At 31.9% G+C, this 22303-nt stretch overlaps 3 protein-coding genes across 4 annotated transcripts; 1 reads left to right on the top strand and 2 right to left on the bottom strand.

Annotated features, from left to right (window-relative positions):
- Positions 1-2939: 2939 nt before the first annotated feature.
- Positions 2940-5766, bottom strand: LOC108911305. Its single transcript, XM_018716209.1, has 2 exons — positions 5750-5766; positions 2940-3570 (listed from the first exon to the last, which is right to left on the bottom strand). Exons 1-2 carry the CDS (start codon positions 5764-5766, stop codon positions 2940-2942), a joined length of 648 nt encoding a protein of 215 aa, XP_018571725.1.
- On the bottom strand, positions 4965-11113 carry LOC108911324 (CD81 antigen). Its single transcript, XM_018716234.2, has 4 exons — positions 10794-11113; positions 9637-9831; positions 8060-8233; positions 4965-7768 (listed from the first exon to the last, which is right to left on the bottom strand). The coding sequence occupies exons 1-4, from the start codon at positions 10851-10853 to the stop codon at positions 7421-7423; spliced, it is 777 nt and encodes a 258-aa protein (XP_018571750.1). The 5' UTR covers positions 10854-11113; the 3' UTR covers positions 4965-7420.
- On the top strand, positions 10256-22126 carry LOC108911323. Of its 2 annotated transcripts, none has more exons than XM_018716233.2 (7): positions 10256-10295; positions 11688-11829; positions 11886-12088; positions 12146-13610; positions 16462-16612; positions 17292-18040; positions 20610-22126. In XM_018716233.2, exons 2-7 carry the CDS (start codon positions 11728-11730, stop codon positions 21219-21221), a joined length of 3282 nt encoding a protein of 1093 aa, XP_018571749.1. In that variant the 5' UTR covers positions 10256-10295; positions 11688-11727; the 3' UTR covers positions 21222-22126. The 2 variants fall into 2 exon arrangements, with proteins under 2 accessions (XP_018571749.1, XP_018571748.1); XM_018716232.2 differs by lacking the exon at positions 10256-10295 and adding an exon at positions 11545-11631.
- The last annotated feature ends 177 nt before the right edge of the window (positions 22127-22303 follow it).

The following is a 22303-nucleotide window of genomic DNA, read 5'->3' as shown; positions in this document are numbered from 1 at the left end:
TAAACTGTAAGTTCATAGCAAAATACATAACGTGACTGAATATTGGTGAATATCTGATTCGTACAGGACCGGTGGAAGGGGTGAAATATCTAAGCAGATGTTTCAGGCGGCATTTTTTTTTAAGGGCGGCAATTTAAGATTTTATTAACTTTTTATAAATTTCAGATATTGAAAATTTCACAAAAATCTGAAGAAAACATTTATTGACCCCGAATGCGTGCTTTATTGTGAAACGTTACATATTCTAATCCATACTTCGTACTGACTCGTTTACTCGGTTTACTCGCACTAAACATGTTAACACCGTGTCGGCTGCTTTTGTCTCAAGAACAAAGAACGATTAAATTTTGAGCAAAACACGGCATGCCTGCTACAGCGCACAACGTGGCGACTTAAAAGATGAAATGCGACAATCGGTAGTTAAAGTTATCTCTCGTTTATGAATTTTAAGTAGAACTACTGAAAGTATTATTTATCTGAGATGTTTGTTACATCAGTAAAAATGCAAGTAAGTAAATAAGTCAATTATCTGTCTGAGAAGTTAGGGGTTAGGTATACAATTAAGGAATTAAGTAAATTAATTTAAATATAAATACGTGTTGCGTACTTAACGTTGACTTGTATGGACGACAGAGTTATTTTGCTGCTTCTACTGATTTTTTGACTCGCGGGAGAAACTGATGCTAAATGTTAGTTAACGTTCCTGTGTCTGTGGCCTGTGGAGAACATTCTTTTTTAAAATAAAAAATCATTTACGATCAACCATGGCGCAGGAACGGTTAACATACTTAGCCATTCTTGCTATCGAGAAAGATATAACAAATAATTTGGTTTACGATGATATTATTGAAGATTTTGTTAATGAAAAATGTAGAAAAGTTGATATGTATAAAGATCCCGTTTTGACATTATTTAGTTTCTTTTTTGTTTTTAATGAATATTTTTTATTTTTGGTTTTATTGGGATATCTGTTTTATTTTTTATAGGATGTTTCTTATAATTTCTGTTTGTCTTTTTGCTAAAATATTTTCTTATTTATTTTTGTCTATTGAAATGTTTTTTATTTTTTATAACGATTTATTAATAAATTTGTTATTTGTTCCAACAGTAGTAACTTGTATATATTTTTTCTAGGGAGGCAAGCAAATATTTCAAGTGCCAAATACCCTAGCGCCGGCCCTGGACTCATAGTTACTATGTCTCTCTTTTTGATCTTAGTTGTCATACTATAGCTTAAATCTATTCCTTCACTCATACTACACATACTACAACATACGACTTCACTAGCGAAAAAGCCTATAACCTTCAATAAATATTCAAATGCTTGTTACTTTATTTTGTAGAAGAATTTATGGTTTGTTTCACAGACATCACAAAACAGATCGTTTTCCTTTTCTACCATAACTTTCTGTTATAGGCCACGTTTCCCGAACTCTAGTAATATTATATTTTAATAAATTATTAACATGAATATATTCACTTTTATAACAAAAATATTATAGGCTATACTCTGATCTCAAAATCAATTTGAAATAAACGTTTGTATAACAAAATCAATGACAGATTTCCTTTGAATTGGAAGAATATTTCCGAGCAGACAAATGAAAAGATTTTATGTTTAATTCTATGCACAATTATTTGACAAGATCAGAATATATCTAAATATAAATTATCTGTGCAATGCATTGCGAATGTTTTTATCGTAACCTTTCATGTTGATCAGGATAAATTTAGTAAAATTGTGCTTTCTCTTCGTTCAGTGTACCATTTACATATGTTCGTAATTGTCGTAGAAACGTTACGATAAAAACTAAACACACTCTCAATGGAATGTTTTACTAAACGATTAAAAATGATGGCGGACAGAACATACACAATGATGAGATTAATAATCAGTCAAAAATTATGTCATGGTTAGTAAGTCAAAACGAACATATTCTAAACTAGTGAGAGGCTGCATTAAATCAGTACAAAACTGTTACTTTCACAGTTACAGAAATAAAGCTGAGTATTACTTGTGCTCGTTTTAAACATCACATGAGTAATTTTAGTCAGTTTTTCTTTAACAAGGGCAAGGTATTTGAGTACGTATTATTGTTGTGCAAATATAAGCTATGAGATATCCTACCACTAGCATACATTTAGATTATACGAAGAATTATGCAGAAATGATTGTGATCCAACATTTAAGGTGTAACATTTAACGAGAAGACATGGATATGGACGATGTTATCTTAACAATTAGCGGTCCAGATTTTTTTAGTTTTGAGTTTTTCTGCTAATATAGACCATCATCTGTGGGGAGGTTCCTTATTGAAAATAAGACATATGTAGAAGGTATAATTCTTTCGTTTTTGAGACAGCTTATACGTTTTCTATTTTTCTGATTTTTCAAAATAATTCTAGAACAATTTGTAATACGCCCGTCACAATACCTCATTCATAGTTGTAAGTAGTTGTAAAATAGACTAGTTGTAGATATTAGGTGGGTGTGTAGTGCGCGAGTATAAGGGAATAGTGCGAGAGTACGAGGTCGTTCCAGCAGTGTCGGCCCGTGGGTTTGACTACAAGGGGGGGTGCATTTTGAAAAAAGGACGTATATGATAAGAGGTGGGGGGGGGGATTTTGAGGGATTTCAAGGTCACTGTTGCAAGTACCCCAAAATAAATACTGTCAGTGTGTAGGTACAGTACTTAGGTACAACGCGAGAAGTAAAATTCCAACGTGTGGGGCTGAAGTGGATAATCGATCAACCAACCCAGTTGGGACATATGTAGATTTAAAGATGGAAGATATGTATACAAAAAATTTTGGGAATTTTTACAGAGGAGGCACTGCCTCTCCTGACGAGTCGCCACTGGGGCGCATGGTAAGCAATTATTTATTATTTACTATTTTAATAACATCAATTTATTTTGTTTACTGCACTCTTCTATTTTTTAAAGTTCCATCCATTCTCCTGCTTTTGTCCGCAATGAACTTCTGTCTTCTGTCACCTTTTCGTTAAAGTCTGGAATATTTTTAACCACAGAGTTCTCAATAGACAACATTCCTAACGCACTTAGACGATCTTCACACATAGTATTTCTCAAAAAAGTTTTAATCAGATTTAGTTTTGAAAACCACCTTTCTGGTTCTGCTGTTGTCATTGGTATCATCACTAATATTTGTAAAGCTTGAGTAATTTCCTTAAAAACTGCTTCTACACCTAACGATAGGATGACATTTAATGTTGTTAACCAACCAGAAGTTCTTGGATTATCGATTATTTCTGGTCTAGAATAAAATATATTTAATTCTGTTTTTAAAAGTTCTTTATCGATCATTGAATAGGCTCTGCAAAACTGTTCTATATCATTTAGTGGGAGTGCTTTTTGATATTCTGCACAGTTTTCCTTTAAAAACAGTTTTGCCCCTGAAAGGTGATCTTTAAATGTGCGCTCTTTAATTTGAATAGTGATGATATCACAGACTTCTCTCGCAGATAAATTTAAATCTTCATTATTTCTTCTTCTTTTTCTTATATTGATTGCTGTTTCATCACGTGGAGCATCTTCAACAGGAGGCAAACTATTTCGAATGTTTCCAATTGATTTTTCAAAATATTCGATTGCTATTTGTATTTTTGCTGGATCTGTTTCAATTTTTTGTAACTGGTTGTACAAAATATCCACATGCGGCATAACTTGAGCAAAAAAATGTAACCAAAACAAAAAACATTCATCTTCGAGCTATTTAGCAATCAGCTTGTGTAATTGTTGTCGAATTATATTTTTTTGGTTGTCCTATTTGAATATTCGTAAAGCACGTGAAAATATTATCTTTGTAGGTAAAAATGGTTTGGACTGTTTGAGATTTTGTGTTCCAACGCGTCTGTGACGATCTGGGTATTCTTTTGTCACAAACATCTTTTAAGGCTGCTGTACGATCAGGAGAATTTATATACTACTACTACTTGAAACTGCCTGTTCTAATAATTTATTAAGTTGATGAGCATAGCAGTACGGAAAATGGGTATTTTTCCCTGATTTTCACATTGACACCTCCTAAATGGCCTCGCATGACAGCTGCTCCGTTATAAGTTTTGGCAATTAATTTATTTGGACAGTTTTGTAATACTGGTTCCAGTTGCCATAAAATACATTCCGATAACCAATCTGCATCTTGTCCTTCTGTCATACAATTCATAGTGAAACATTAAAACCATTTGAATTTGTGTTGAAATATTGGTTGTGTCATCACACATAATTGCAAGAAAAGAGCTGCCTACAATTTCTTGCAAAATATATTCTCTACATACTTCAAACATGCACTGTAATAGTTCATTCTGTATAGTTTTTGGAAGTTCCTTTAAAAACATGGGCATCACTAAAATGTTTATCTAAAACAGGATCAATTTTTGCACTATAGTCTATCAGTTCTAAAAATGCCCCTTTGTTTACCGAGTCACTTTTTTCACTATGTCCACCAAGAGGAAGGTTACATGTACCATATAGTTTTAAGATATCTATAATTTTTTAAAGATGCAATCGATTTTTCTTAACTGTTTCGTTATGACTATTTATTTGTTCGGCATAAGCACTACTTAAACAAGAAGCAATATTTACTCTTCCTAAAAGTAGAAAACTCACCAAGTTATTTTTGTGTTTAGGAAGAATTTTCATGTTTCTTAATTTTGTCCGGTAAATGTTTCAAGTCGGAAACTCCAGTTTTCGTCCAGTTTCCTTCGCCTCCTCCAAACAATAAATATACAAAACAAAAAAATCTATTTGTTTCGTCGCAACCACATAACCACAGGGTCTTATCATAAATGTTTTTATCAAATTTTCAAATAAAAGCCGGCCTACTTTTGCACTCTTTCTGCACCTGAACTAAATTCAACACTGGCGTTGGATGTCCGTTATTTTTCAATTCGACTTTTTCTTCTAAAATTAAATTACTAATAACAAGTTTTTTTATTTCACAAACCCTCATTTTAAATTTAAACTTATAAAATATAATTTCTTAAAAAGCGCCAAAGCAAAAACAAAACACGTATAAACACACTTCAGTGAAACGGGTTACCGTCACATGAAGTCCAAAACAAAGCGTGCGAGCCTATCGTCACCTATCCCCTCCACGTGCCAATTTGTCACATCATATGTAGAAATATGCTTGCACGATGGACTCAGATTTCAGCATCCGCGATGAAATGGGGATAGCGCGGTCAAAGATAACTCTTTGGTACAATCATAGATGGCAGATGGCATTAAGCTAAGCCACGTTCATGGTGTACATGCACTTTATGCAACCAACCTAAATCCAAGACATATTGAATGCACGCTATTTAGATTTTTTATTGATTTAAATAAATAAATTATTTTAAGTTTACAGTTTGAAAATATCTGGAGGGGGGGGCGGAGTCCCCAGAGTCCTCCTTCATGAGCCGCCACTGCATTCCAGATCATCCAGGGAAGCACAACAGAGTTAACCGTATTCCCCTTGTCACCAGCCCGCCTGTACCCTAGATAACTGCCTGCAAAAGTAAATTGAAGGATCTAAGGTCAGATATCTGCTACCGTATCTCTATCCGCGAATTTCCACATTCCCGTTTGGAGACACTGAGCGCCATCACATAGTTCTTAAATTTAGAAATCGTTTGTAAGCTGTTAGGCTATTAATTATTGTCAACTGTCATTGGTATCGAGTAATAAATATTGTTATGATCAAGACGTATCAGTTCTTTCTGTACCTCCACCGACTTTCTTACTGTAAACCTAAACCCATAGGTTTAAGGAAGTACAATTGGCGCCCAACGTGGGGTAGATTTGGTTTTAAGTATTTGAAAATATTCTTTTGTGAAACCAGGATTTCCATTTACCGTTTGATACCATTTCCTTATTGTCCCGGGATGAGGTAAGTGCATGGCAAATGTGTCTCTTACACGTTTGTAAGCTTTTGGTGAATAATAACTCAGCATCAGGGCAAAAGTTCGAAGTACAGGGAAATAACCTCTTGGAGTTGACCCGTGTTTGTAGACACATTTCTTAAAAATAAATCTGACATAGGCTAATTGTTTTCCAAATACGTTTAAAATGTAATTTCATCATTCAGCAATTTTTCCTCATAGAGTTTGTCAAGGATACTTCTCAAATTGTCAATTTTCTTTTTTAAACGACATTTATTTTGCTAAAAGCGGGATATATTTTTGTTTTTGGAAATGAAGGAAAGTTGTCCAAGTTCATACTTTAGTTTTTTCTTTCTTGGGGTATCATCACTAGAAATGTTTATATAATCCTCTTCATACTTTTCATTATCCGAGGTAGTCAAAGTTAGCATCGAAGACGTAGAATTTATATCGACACACTTAAAGAAGGAAACTTTTCGAATCTCTTCACCAATTTGTTCACGTCTATTTATACAACTGTCTTCACCGTAATTGTAATCGCCCACGTGTAGTACTTAATATTATTTCTATAAAATATTTTAACCTGTTGGAATATTTGTAATCTTAAAAGTCTGATAATTTTGAAGCAAAAATTCTGTCTCATAAGCACTTAAGTATTATCGTTACACTTTATATCCTGTTTACTTATGAAGTATCGTTAGTCCTTATCTTCAGAAATCCTTAATATTCAGCAATATAATGCATCGAGAGTGCAGGACATTTTTTTACAATGATTGTTCATGAATGCTAAACGTATGACATTAAGATAAACATAATTTTATTAGGTAACGTACTTAATATCTTTGAAAATTATTTGTTATTAAATTATTAAACACTTAATCACAGGAAATGTAAAAAGGTTACCATCATCAAAATTTCATTAAAAATCAAATTACTGATTTGAGAAAAAAACAAGATACAAAAAATGTCAACAGAAATAACAAGTAAGAACGGATTCATGACATTTTGCCCAAGTTTTGGACAAGGATCTCCCCTTGAATGATGGCATATATTTGAAATAGCATGTAAATGCATAATAAATATTAAACCTTAAACGTATAATAAATATAGAAAAAATGGCAAGGTACAAATACGAAAATACGAAACATTTGATACTAGAAAACAATGAAATCATGAATAAAGAAAAACATTTCTCGGCATAATTTTTTTAATACAAAAATTGTATGTATTGCACCAAAATTGTATTCAAAATACTATTATAGCAGAATTATTGTACTTTACAAGATTTGTACCATGCCACACCTGCAAATTCCGCCGTTAGAATTACTTTTATATTCCGTATCAGGAAATTTCACAAACACGAAGACATAGATATGGCACAAACATCAGATATTTGTAAACAGCTTATTTTGTACACCTCTGAAAATAGTAGACTTCTCGTAGAATATATAATAATTTTTGGTATAATATCATTAATCAGAAAATAATTATCTTGTTCCTTAACTACCGATAAACCAAGATATAGAGAGCAGCTTAAGCCTTATACCGATGCGATCTATTCATAGAGCAAGAGAGGATCAAGCCAAGCAACAAACCTAGAACCTGGACAGCCAAAATGATCCCTCCGACAATCATGATTGTGCAGATGTTATCGGCCAACTTTGTCATGATTAGCGTGTAGCAGCCTCTGTCGTAAATAATATTTGAGTCAGGGTTACTGCCTACTTCCAGGTGTGTGGCAGTAGCACATTCTTTTGGCGAAACTCCTGGTCGGCAACAACTTTGCGGGATGTTGTAAATCGAAGGAGAATTTTTTATTCCCATGTATAGTACCTGTCCCTTAGTCCAATCCATGGGTGAAAGAGCGCCACAGCAGTACATCTAGGATAAAGTTTGCATCAAAGGTTTTACAAAAAAAAATTAGATTACGAAGATCTGGTTTTGTTTTAGAGGAACCTATTAAGTAATATACTTTTGTGATTTGCTATATAAACCTCTGCAAATGATTAAATTGCACGATTATTCATGCTACAGCATTCGAATATAAAGTTAAAATTATAACCAGAATGACATCACTTTTAAATTTGCATTGATATTAACAAAGACCGGGTGTACTAAATATTTATGTAAACAAATTCGATGGACCTATCAAATTTATTTTAAGCAACTCACCTTGGACTGGATCGTATCAAACAGGCTCCTGACATTTTCGTCCACATCGTAATCTTCTCTAACAATTTTCTGCACATATGTACGGATATGCACATCGAGTTTGTCTCGATTTATGTAACCCCAAACGCCAGCTGCCACTTCTGCCACGACGATTATTAAAAGCAGACAAAAGGACTAAAAGAAAAACAGAAATTTTTAAAAACTCAGGTGGCTAGAATATTACAATTGTTGAGTAATTCATATATCTGATATTAAAAGTGCCAGATTTTGACTAAAAAAATTCAAGTGCAAGGATATAAGTTCTATATCAGTCACAATTTTTCAATCATTATCCATAAATTTTTAGTATATCTCATACATAAATATTTATGTTCTATTAATTGGGATAGTTTATTTTATTCTTTAACCAATATATTTTAAAAAATAAATTAATTTTAATTAGTTAATGTTTATTTTCCTTTCCTACTAGTTTCAGCTTATGACATTGTCTGTGAAAAATATAAAAAAAATAAAGATTGGAAAAAAATTAGCTGCATAAAACTACTAATTGGTATTATAATTTTGTGTAAAATTTTAAAATATCAGTAAATTTTGCATTTAAATCATCTCGACCAATTAAGAACAAACAATTGTTTCAACAATGTGTTTTTCGGTATGAAAATATTGATAACATTTTCTTTCAACAAACAATTGTTCTCAATTTGCAACAAACAATTGTGTTCTCAATTTGTCACGACTTGAAACAAATTTTGACCATTTATGTATCTATATCTAACAATTTCCTCGATTCCCGTTGCAGAGTGTCAATTAAATGTGGTTGATTAAGGATTAAAGTAATGAGATGAAAAAAAAGTGACATTCAGTGGCAACTATTTGTATATGTATAAAAATTGATTGCTATTGGAATTTGAAAAATTTTGTTATAAATTCACTAATATTTGCCCAACATATCCAGATCTATAAAATTCCCTGATAATTTCAGGTTTTCCAGATTGGTATGTTTTCTATAAAAATCAACCTACGAAAGCCTAAAATATTGTTTAAATCTCCTAATGAATAACATAAAAAATGAAATTTTTAGACATTTTACACAATTTGCAATTTGCAATTTTAAGCAATAATAATCGTGGTTAAACTAATTGCACCATATGGGATATGACATCAGACATGAATAATTCGTTTGAAATTAATCATACCTATACTTATTGCATATTAATATGCTGTTCCTATTGCTAATTTCCTATTAACAATAAATAAATAAAAATAATATTTCACTTCCAAATTTACTCCAGTCATAGATATATTTTTTTCATTCTTGTTATTCTCTGTTCTCCTGTATAAACATTTTTCCTTTCTATTAAAGTAGGTTTATAACGAATTATTAAGATTCAAATTCTACTTATTTATCGTTATTGGCAAACAAATTAATGTCTATTTTTAACCTATTAGTACTATTAGTCACTTTTGCCTACCCATATAATAAACAGAATTAAGTAATATGGGATACATCTTTTTCCTGCTTTTCAAATTACATACTTAAATCCAAATAGAATATCAAAATCAGTAAATGTACTTACCGCAATAAGAGCCTTGCGTGCTTCTTTGGCAACACTATAAATTCCCAGAAGAGCCACAATTAAAAGAATGATGGAGGCTATGAGAATGATAATGGTTGATATTAGATAATCATTAGATTTCTGCATAAAATGTAAAGGAATCGTTGGGTCCACAAACATCCATATGGAAACACCTATTCCAGCTATAGCAAACAGCTGAAAGATAACAGAATGTTTTTTTAAGCAAATAAAAATCGTTTATAAAAAAATTTTCACTGTTGTATTCAAATCTGTGGAACATGTACATATGTACCCACAGCCGAAATAGCTATTTTGTCTATGATAAACTTAGTATACCTACGATTTAATCTTAACATTTTACTATATGTGCACCAATTCTTATATGCAGAATGCCTATTAGAGTTTAATATTATTACTTAAATGAGTTTTTTAAAATCTACTTAATCCATTTTTACTACAAATTGTTACTTGAAATTTTCTTTCCAAATTTACAAATTATTTTATTTTTATTATTTATTGATCACTCTCTGTATATTAAGAATTATGATGTAGTACAAAAACCATATTAAACAACTAGCATTATAATGTGTCTATTATTATGCTATTATTTTGAAGAAAAGTGAGTAAAATTTGCAAATTCAGTGAAAATAATTTTCTACGTAAGTTAACTATTTATTATTTCGTATATTTTCATATTTTTCTTTGAATGCGATGATCATAACCTATAAATATACATATCAGTTTTGTCAAAATATGCGACTTATTTTGATTCTAATAATAAAACTCTATATTTAGAATCTACATAATTATTCATTTTTTTTTTAATTAATTTATCATATCAATATTTATCACACTAAATATTCAGGGGTGTCCAGCTGCTTTATAAACAAACTCCGGGACTCCGGATTAATTCATGACGCCATAAAATTACATAAACAAAAATACCTAAGTTGGCGTATAATTTAACAATGGAGTGGGGTTGGATGAAATTATAAGCAATTTATTTGGTAATTTCATTATTTAAAAATCCAGATTTGGCACAAGTATTTTTTCACTATTTCTGCCCACACAAAAGTATATAAAAATAGCACGCAATTGGAAATTATTGATTTAATACAATATTAAAGACAAAATGGCTTCTGTTTTAATGTCCTTACCAGAAATATTATGTTGAGGACAATAAATAAATATTTCATGCACTTATAACCAGCACCCATTTTTACAGTTATGCACAATTATTTCTTATTTAGTCACTGTGTCACTACGGATTACATTAGCAATCACCAAAAATTAACTACGCGAATTCAACACTACGTCTATGACGAGACCGAGATTTCCACCGGGCTGATCTGTTTGGTTCTATTTTGTGTTTCTGTTGATCAGTTAGTTGATCTCTTCTGTCATACTTGAACTAATAACTATGCTGTTTTTATTTGTGAAACATCAGCTGCGGAAGCTTTCGCTTAATAGCTTCGCAGTTCGCATTCTCTTGTTTCTCTTTTCATTTCCAAGGTCGAAACGTCGAAGCGAAGTGACGAAATTAGAAGCTCTCTGTTGAACGCCAAAATTCAAAACAACAAGTATTTTATACTGTAAAAGGGCTTTTGTATATTTTGATTTCAAGCTTATTGAAAACTCCATTAATTTAAAATTTAATATTTAGTTTATTTAGTGGATATTTATTAATATATATGTAAAAATGTGTAAACCACTCTTTAAAAAGCTCCAAAATTCTCTCTGAAAGCTTTTAAGGAGACCTGTGTCTGCGCATGAGCATAGATAGGACGCGTATTTTGATGTATTCTTTCGCTATGTCTGTCTCTTTGTAACATGGAAAATAGAAAAAGATAGATATAAAACAGATAAGACTAATAAATCAAAAAAATACAGTAATATAAATAAAATGGCAAAGTGTAGATATTTTAGGAGAAAATTCATTGTTTTTACTAAAAATCCAGCATCATTAATCAGTTTTATAATTATAAATATATAACTGTAATAATACTATTTGTATTTAAATAATAAAAAATGATCGTGAACTATATTTTTAGGTGAGGTTAAATAGAAAGGTTTTATATCATATTTAAAAAAATGGATGAGGACGAATGTGATTACCGAACTCCTGTAGGAAAAGTAATAAAGCACATAAACTATCTATGTAAGAAACCTCCTTTTGATAATCAGCTAAACGAGGTAAGAATTTGACACGACACATTTACATACTTAACGTGACTAAGTAAATCTTTTAGGCCATAGATTTGTTTCATGAAAAGTTATCTGAACAAGAGAAATACTTGGCAAATGGTATTTTCAAAATAAACTTTGCTGAATCGGCATTATTTCTACAAAGTTGTGCAGAGCTGTATGGGAAGAAAATTGATTTGTTATTTAAGGAACTTCTTGAATTTCACACAAGGCTCATCAGATATGACTGCGAACATCAAAAAGAGAAGTATAAAATGTTGTAATATGTTATTTGTCCAATTACTGATCAAATATTTATTTGTAGGGGCATTCCAATAAATAAGGAAGTAGTTGAAAAGCTTGAGGAGCGAAGAAACAAATATTTGAGAAAGAAGAATTTCAAGTTATTACAAGAGGAAAATGAGGAGGCATGTGTTGTAAATCTTACCAGAAGTGAAATCAACGAAATTACTACTGATTATTTAATAAATGGAGATGGGAGACTATTTGAAACTGAAGACAGAATTGTATCAAATCAAATGGAGGAGGAAAATAAGTCGGTACAGATATGGAGGGATATAGAATTGGAAGTAAAAGAACAGTTAAAAATTCCTTATGCCGTTTATAAGCAAATGATAAGAACATATAGATTAAAAAACTATCCTATTCTCCGATTTGCAGATTTCGATATATTGGATCTCGAAGATGGAGAATTTAATACTAAATACAGCCGAGTACCTGGCTGGCATCACATCTTCCATTTGATCGAATATAATGATGAGGGATTGTTACCGGATAACAACAATTTAATAGCGAAGTTAAAGTTAACAGTGAACGGCAAAATGAAGTTTTTGAGCAATCGTAAATTACCATTCGATACACCTTTCGAACAATACAAAAATGATTACATCGAATACCGCAACCAGTTTTTCAAAGAAGAGGCTAAAAAATGGCAGAACATGCCTCTGAACACTTTCGAAGACTTCCGTAAACAACTAGAGTTACTTACTCACATGTACGGCAAAAACAAGATAGACAGATCTTCCGTTAAAGACAGCAGCTCACATAAAACTAACGATAAAATAGAAATTCTGGACAATTCGGATGAAGATAGTTTGTTCGAACTTACATTCAGTTGCGACAAGGAATTCACGAAATCGGACCTGTTCGTACGGTTGGAAAAATTATCCGGTGACATAATCAACACAAAGTTGCGTCAAGACTCTGGATATTACGATTGCAGTTCTGGAAGCGAAAGCGACAATGTAGAGACCGTTAACGAGGAAAATGCAGCAGGAAGTGAGAATCATTCTAGTGATAATGCCAACACAGATATTAATACAGATGGTACCGCTGCCGATGCCGATGTGAACAAAGACAATATAAGTGCTAACAGTGTTACTGAAGATGATAATACTAATTGCACAGACAATGTTATTCCCATTAACAACATTACTGCCGATGGTAATAGTAACTGCACTAACAATATTAATCCCGCTAACAACGTTACTGTCACTGTTGATAGTAATGGCGCTGATGGTGTTAATCCCGCTGCGACCGCCGGTACAGCTGATGACGATAATTTCGACACTAGAAGTATTGTCAGTGATCACGATTATTGTCTTACACCGCCAATCGCAGATGCTTTAATTGGTCTTAGCACTGACCACGTTACAGAAAAGGGAGATATTGACAAGACAGTTGAGGGAGTTATTAAGAAGCCTTCAGAGTTCACAAAAGTTCCTAAAGCTGTTAAAAGTGGAGAATCCAGGAAGAAACATCAAATTAATGTAAGTATATTTTTTGTTGCATTGCAGTTGCCTTGATTCAAAACTCTGCAAATCCAAAAAAACAGAATTGAAGATAAAGGAAAACCTTGCCGTTCACTGGGGATAGGTTCGAGAAGATTCCAGCGCAAATCCGCGATGCGCAAGTCATTATGTTAGTGTTTAAAACATAATTAAATATCAGAAACATATTTCAGTTATTTATATAGGCTGTCTACTTCAGTTATTTATATAGGCTGTCTACTATAAGAAGGCCACTCCTATGTATCTCGCTTAATATATGACACATGTCAAAAATCTTTATGTTTTTTTGATGCATTTTTTGAGGCCTTTATGCTCGTAAAAACAAATTTGAGATCCATGGCCAACTTTGTTAGAAATTATAAAAAAAACCGGAAAAGTGCCGAAAGTTTAGGGTCGTCTAACTTTTTTATTTTAAGAGATAGAGTAAACTTATTTTAATAAAATTTCATGGCAAAATTTATATCTTTCACCTGGTATAAACAGATTTTGGAACTATCGTTTGTAAATTGCTGCGCCCCCTACACGGGCAAAAAAAATTATCATCGAAGTAGGCTCTGGCCACAAAATAATTGCTTGTTTTGTTCCACTTTGATGCATTAAACTACATGTCGCCTTTATCTTTTATATTTATTACATTTTTTATAATTTTGATATAAAAAATATAAAAATTTTTGTGTTGCTTATGTTAATGTAGAAATTGTTTTAAACATGTCAAATATATGTCAAATATAAAAAAATAATAAATAAACTACTTACAGAATTAGAGCTTTCCTCTTCCTCAAATGACACACTATTTTTATTTTATAACACCTTCAAAATGATAGTTTTTCAAATACAATGAACTGTAACAGTTTTCAAGCCAACAGTTACGTATAAACTATAACAATAAACAGTTTGCCAAATGATGATATTACTAGGGTCAAAGGGGTAATACATTTGTTTTCACAGCTTGCGAGATTTAGCGTAAGCTACTTTCTCTGTAAAAGAACAATGTTGAAGGCTTAATTCTTTCTAATGCAAAAACCAATATTATAATAAAGTAAAATCTGTATTTTGCTTAAAAGAAGTACATTATATTTATTAATTCTTTTGTAGTTATTATGTTTAACACAAATTTTTACATTAACATAAGCAACACGAACATTTTAATATTTTTTTATATCGACATCTAGTATATCGCATGAAAGAGGAAAGAACAAGCAATTATTTTGTGGACATAGCCTACTTCGATGACAATTTTTTTTTGCCCGCATAGAGGACGCTGCAATTTACAGACGATAGTTCCAAAATCTGTTTATACCAGATGAAAGATATCAATTTTGCCATGAAATTTTTTTAAAATAAGTTTTCTCTATCTCTTAAAATAAAAAAGTTAAGACGATCCTAAACTTTCTGCACTTTTTCGGTTTTTTTATAATTTCTAACAAAGTTGGCCATGGATCTCAAATTTGTTTTTACGAGCATAAAGCATATATTAAGCGAGATACATAGGAGAGGCTCTCTTATAGTAGACAGCCTGTATATTTATGTATATTTATTGTATGGAACAAAATCAAAGATAGTACATTTATGTGTTTCCGCATGCATATGAATTTTGAATTTCATAATTGTTTAAGGTTAGCATACATTGAATCGATTTTAAAACACAAGGCAAATGAGTTTTCGGAAACAGAAACACTTAAACACTTACAAACTTAATTCTGTGTACTTGGTGGTACAGATTCTGGGATAGACCTCTTCTGGAAAAAGTCTGTCATTGTTTTCTGAATTTGATGGTTTTTCAATTCTTTTAAAAGTTCTTTGTATGGTGAAAAGAGGTTATCAAATCCTCTGCTAATAACCATACTCCTCTGCATATCTGGATCTATCTCAATGATCTAACGTTTTAACTGCGACATCTTGTCTAACACTCCTTGTACACTTTTTGTTGTTAATGGATTCATAACACTGGACTCTTCTTCATTTTCTCTTAACTTAAAACGAAGTCTTCTTGGGTTGGTTCTTCAAGTTCTGTATAAGTGAAGCTGTTGTCTTCATTTTGGGTCAATTCTTCCACATCTTCGGCCTCTATATTTTCGAAACCTTCCCTTTCCACTTGTCTACTTGTCTACTATAATTTTTTCAATTTATCTCTGTAAATCTGGTTCTACTGCACTTTCCTGAACACACTGAGGCCATAGCTTCCTTTAGCAAGCATTAACGGTTGACAATTTCACCTCCGCCCAGGAGGATTTAGTTACAATATGCATTTTGGACCATATCAATGTCCGATATGTCAAAATATATTACAACTAAATCTGTAAATCCTTACGTAATTGGAAAAAAGACAGAAATGCCTGAAAGAGGTCTAACAATTACAAAATATCTTATTTTCTTAATAAAAAAACCTTCTTTTCTTTTTTTTAATAGTATCTCGCTTATCGTTAAAGAGATCATATGACTACGCTCGACAGAGAACGTTTTGTCCAAATATGTAAAAATATACATGGTGTTCCATTTAAATTAACAAAGCTAACATCCGCGGCTATTTTGTTTGGACTTCATTTGTTTTTCTATCATTTTCGAAAAATTCATAAAAAGCGTGCAACTTTTGTATTTCACATTTTTTATAACTCTAAAAACAAAAAAGTTAATGGGGGGGGGGTCAAAATATAGTGAATCACTCTGTACAACAAATAAGAAATATAGATGCGACCATTAATACTTTAAAGAGATATGAGAAAAATATTTCTTGAATCTTATGATACATAATCTTTGAAATTGTAAAATGTAATAATTCCTTATTTGAGGTTGAATTCACATTTATTGTAACATTTTTCTTTATAAATAGAAAGAACCTGAAAATGACGAATCCCCACCTAAAAGAAGAAAACTGTCCCAAAAACAGATAGAGGTGTTACTGCGAAGTAAAATTAAACCTACGAAATTACTGAAGTTTGAAAAATTTTTCTCAGAAAATTATCAATCTGAAGAGGGAGAGGGTGAGTGTTGACAAATACATATATAGGGTGATTCTACTTATGAAAACAGTGTCTTATAAATTTTTGAAAATTCTATATTAACAAAGTTACTTAAAAGTTATTCTTTTGTTTTTGCTACAACTTTATTTTTCAGTAAACAATTTTGTTCAAATTTGTACACTTATTGTCAACAAACTTACAAACAAAATCAAAATTAAGATCCTAATTGTAAGACTATGTTTCTTATTGAAAAAAAAATACGATCATGACGTTTTATTTATTTATTTTAGTATTAAATTCAATCATTACAAAATCCTATAAAAAGGGTAAGAGGGCCCTTCAGAGTCAATAACTAACCCTTTATGTTTTAAAATACTAAATGTTTCTATTATCAGTTCAAGTCAAAGGGATTTTTAAAAATTTTTAGTGATCTTTAATATAGAATTGTAAATAAAAAAAATTTTGATATATTTTTTTGACAGTAAGAAATTTGGTCCAATAGAATTTTGACGAATTTTTTTATAGGTACAATTTATTACCAATAAGTATGTTAAATTTGAAAAAAACCGATGGACTGGAACAAAATTACGGCAAAATATCGTAGAAACTTTTACCATTTTCTTAATAGTTTCCAGAAACCCGGTATAATTTAAGTGCCAAATAAAAACATCTCAATTCATTCTTTGTCATTTATTTTCAGGCAAAGTCCCAAGCGTCGAATACGATTCTGACGCAGAAAATATAGACACCGTCCATAACGGCGATAAAAATGATTGCGATGACCTCGATGATACTAGATCCATCATTTCGGATCATTCATATTGTCAGCCTTTGCCTGATGGTTCGCGTAACGATTCTGGGTTTATTGAGCCCATAAGTTTACCTACGCAAAGTAATGAAGAAACAGATAATCAGCCTAACGTTGAAGAAGAACTTTCATTGGAAGAAGAATTCGAGAGGTTGTCCACTTTGTTGCAAGAAAATCAAAGTCTAAATAGTGTTTCAGAGCAGCAGTCGTTACCTTCCGTACCTACCGAAATAGATATCATGGAAAAAGAGTGGGAAGAGGCTCAGGCAAGAGTCGAGGAATGGCGTAACACAATCAATCCCATCCTCAAAAATCTGAAAGAACACGACTTTGATATACACGAGTACGGTTCTCGAATAATAGACGGAATGGAGATCAATGAAAGTAAACTGTTCCGCAACGTCGTGCAGGGCAAGAGTTCGGCGGAAGTCGTGAGGTACTTTATATCCTCGTTGCAGTTGGCGAATACCAACAACATCGAGATATGTGGCGCCAAACGGGGAGAGCTGTCCAATGACACCTACAGTGTAAAGTTGTTGAGTAAGGATCGGTTCCACGAACATCTAAAGGATTATACGGCTCCGTCGGAGGATACCCTTGCGGAGAAATTGGAGAGGGTGCGGGCGATGAATGCACAACAGGTAATTGAAATAATCTTTTATTTTTACTATGAAATGCTACTTATAGATGGAAGTACAGGGTATCCCAGAAATTTTAACCAAGATTTAACTTTTTTCTCGTAATATTTATTTAAGGTAGTTATCTCAAGTGCGGTGTTCAAGTAGAAAACTCTCGAGCAAGTCTCATATTTGAGTCATTTAGGTTCAACAACTGACAATGTCATACAGAGCGGAGCTGTCTGCGAGAGAGGGAGATGGATGAAAACTGATATTTACGGGGCACAAAGTTAGGTTAGGTTAGTGTTAAATAGAGCAGTTCGAGAATAATGTGTACAACAGAATACCACAGATTCGTGGACTCATAATAGGCAGATTTAGGCTAATTCACCTATATCCGAAATCGATTCGTTTGGCTGCTAGATGTCCTCAAAGTTGGTGAAAATTTTTTGAATTTTGTAAATAACTCAAATATTGATTTTGAATTATTTTTAAGGTGTGGACTTTTGCTTTCAATCTACAAATTTTGATGTTACAGTATTTTTTGAAACTCACAACTACAAAATTGATGTATTTTTTCCTCTTTCGGGCGTTAATGACAACTATTTTTTATTTGATAACATTTGGAAGTTTTTGGGCCTCTTATACAGGGTTCGTAGCGGCTAGGAAAACCGGGAATATCGCGAAAAGTCAGAGAATTCATTATTCTTCATAAAAAACAGGGAATAGTCAGGGAATTCTAAAAATATTCATGAAAGTCAGGGAATTTGATGTTTGCAACTGGAAATTTTGTGAAAGCCGGCCCTAGGTTCTTGAAAGAGAAAACTATTTGTGGTGTTTGAAACCTTCTTATAAAGGTTTCAAACACCACAAATAGTTTTCTCTTTCAAGAACCTCTTGGTTCTTTGGGTTTAAAAAGAAGATTATGGAGTCCAGTTGAGAAAAAGTTTAATGCATAAACACCAATTAATATGTAAAAATGAACTACACGTGACATGGATTTTTTTTTAGTCAAGGAAAGCCTGGAAAAGTCAGGGAATTCTTTATTACTTTTGAACTATAGAACTCATCGTAATTTTTTTGTTCATTGATAAAAAAATTCCAAATTTTTACTAGCGATAAGTCGAACTATTGTCTTTAGTACTGTGAAGGCATTTGTCTCAAAAGCTTTTCCTTTTTTTGTTTTTAAGAAGGTAGTTCTATCTCCCTAAATATTGCGTTCTTTAAAAAAATAAAAAAGCTGACAGGTATTAAATAACTATAAACAACAATCTGAAAAAATTTGTTAAAATAATAAAAATTTTCTTTTCTGGCTGATGACGCTTTGGGTATCTCTCCAAATGTAAGTTTAAAGCTGTGTCACTTTCAATGTAACACTCCGACATTTGAACTTTGTGAAGATTTTTGTACACCATTTTTATACTTTTCAAAATTAATGAAACCAAGTAATAGACGTTTAACAAGCTTTCAATCAGTCTGAAAAAATATCTATAAATTTTTTTTTCATTTTTCTTTATTTAGGCAAATAAAACATATATTATTACATATGGCTGAAAAGGTAAAAAAATGCTATTCAACGGGATGGCCAAATGCAGGGTGTTCTATTTAAAAAACCCTGTGTTCATGTAATATTGGAAAAACTGTGCGATTTGTAAAAAATCTGAGTACGCCACTGGCTTCCTAATAAAAAATAAAACAATTAATGTTCATACTTTTTTCTTCTAAATTGAATGACAACTGAGATAGAGAGGTAAATGGGCCATTTTTCAAAAAAACCGTGTATATCTAAAACTAATCAAGTTAGCCAAAATCTTTTGGTACCAGCGAAGTAAACTCAAAAAAGAGGACAGGACGTCGATATGAGATTTTTCTGTATCTACCACCGTTTTTGCTGTACCCTACAAAACTATTGAAAATCAACCACCCTGTACATAAGCCTACTTGCCTGTTAGAAGACATTAATGATAAAAAATGTCGTTGAAAGAGAAATTTTATCTTGTAAAATTAGGCTTACGTAGATGTGGAACAATCATCTCAAAGTATTGATAATGAAAAAGAACTAGCTTAGGTTACTAACTAACTTATGAATTAAGCAGATAAGGGGACTTTTGTGAAATATTTTAGGGTGGCCGGTTTTTTTGCCGGTGAGTGTAAATATGTCAATCAGCGTGATTACTGGATTTGTGACAATCATTATTTGTATGATTGGAGTGAATTTGGAAAAGCTCTTTAAAGATTTCGTTAAATTTATAATAAATAATGAGCCATGCAAATTTGTTAGGACTCGTACGTAAGTAGACTTTTCGCAGGAGCTATTTGTCCCGATAGCAAAATCACTGGCTATGTCACATAATAAAAAGAACAAAAAAAAGTAGGAGGCCGTATTTATCGTGAGGGCAGAATTGCTGAATATATGAAAAGTACTTACCTGCTTGATGTTCGCATTGATCTACATAGCGAGAATGAATCACTGCCTACAATTTTGGGACTCTACTATAAGTTCTAGACATCAGAATTTTTTTTGTAAGCTATGAAAATTTTTAACGTTTTTTTCCAAGAAAATAAATTGTACATACATAATATTTAATTTCAGGGTAATTCTGGTCCATCAAAAGCCAAACAGATAAAGCTGTCAGACAAATCGTCTAAAGGTAAAATATTTAATAACAACACAAAGAACAAAATAGTGGTGAAAGTCACCAAGTTGCCATCTAACGCAGGATTCCCACAAAGGGAACCTTCGGAAATATTACACAGCACATATCAACACAACAAAGAAAACTGCAGTTCGCTATCACCAGTTTTTCCCGACAATACAGTAAAAGGTAAAGGTATAATGAAGAGACAAGTGAACACTCAGCATATATTAAATTTCGATATATCGGTACCTTCCACCTCCCGTCATAATCTTTGGTCTGATATCCCGTCTCAGTGTGAGGACCAAATGCCATCTACATCGTCACAAAACTTTTCTCCTCGCAATCCCGATTTGTTCGAAGAGGACCAAAGACGGTGCCCTAGGGTATACCCGTCCTCTCCGAATAAAAGGAGACAAAGTGATTCTTCAGAGGAATCGTTCCTCGACAGGCTAATAACCACGCAAAGGTTGAATCCTGACATTCAGGTACATTCAACTCCTCATGGGCCGACACCCGCGAAACAAGTGAAGATTTCTTCAAGTTTGAAGAAATCTTTTTTGTTTTAGTAAATAGTTATTTGTTTTTCGTTTAGTTGTTTAAGGAAATTATTTTGTCTCTTACTTTTAGTTTCATCTTTTATTTGCTTTCTTAAGGAGTTTTGGGAGTTCCAGTGACGATTCTGTTTTCTTTTTTATTTGACTTTGGTTTCTAATTCTTTGCTTCTGTGAAGATTATATTGGTTACATTAACTAAAAAAGAAAAAAAATAGTAAAAATTGCAGGTCTTTTTTTCTATCACATGCTGTTGCTGTCGAATATTACCAGAGTAGTACTAAAAGAATTATTAGAATTAAAATTTAATTTTGGTTTATTTTTTTAGAAACACATAAGTGAAAAAACAGGTATTTTTTACAGTTGTCACTAATATTCCAAAACTTCCGTTAAACATCCTGTACATAATATAATTTTAAAAATTACTACTTTTTTTAAGATGTACAGTTTTTACCAGTTTTGTAAATTTTTTCTATGTTTTCGAGATCAGTAAACAACTTTTTTAGGGATTATATGGATTTACTTTTATCTATTTTTTTTTAAGTTTATAATTTCTTAACATAAGTGTTTCGATATTTCGAATCGATTTAAGTTCAAAAATAATTTTAGTTTAATTTAATTATATGGGTGTTCAGAAACAGAAAGGCTGTACTTCAGAGACATATTTGAGTTAAATTAAAACTGATTTGTAGATTGGGATCTGTGTTTGATGAAAAATTTTGTTGTTCTAAAAAGTTACGAGCTTTAAAAAAAAATTTGTGTACATTTTTTCTAAATTTCTTTGTTTTGGAGTAGCCAAATATGAATATAAACTTATTTTTTTCACGAGAAACACCTTAAATAGCACAGCTACACAAAAAAAAAGTCTGTACTTTTCATGCTACATATGTTATCCGTAGTATTTTTGCCTCCTTATCACGAATCCGATGTCACATCACAGGAATTTCCTAATCTCAAAAAACAGGTTAAAAATAGCAAAAATTCACGAAAAAGTGCTAGAAAAAGTACCTACAAAAATAGTTTTTTTCTATATTCAAATGTTCATTTTATTATTATTATTATTATTATTATTATTATTATTATTATTATTATTATTA

Source organism: Anoplophora glabripennis, unplaced genomic scaffold (assembly GCF_000390285.2).
Source record: "Anoplophora glabripennis isolate ALB-LARVAE unplaced genomic scaffold, Agla_2.0 scaffold519, whole genome shotgun sequence".
Classification (NCBI taxonomy): Eukaryota; Metazoa; Arthropoda; class Insecta; order Coleoptera; family Cerambycidae; genus Anoplophora; species Anoplophora glabripennis.
Note: the sequence above shows the minus strand (reverse complement) of the source record. Positions and strands in the feature narration are given on the sequence as shown.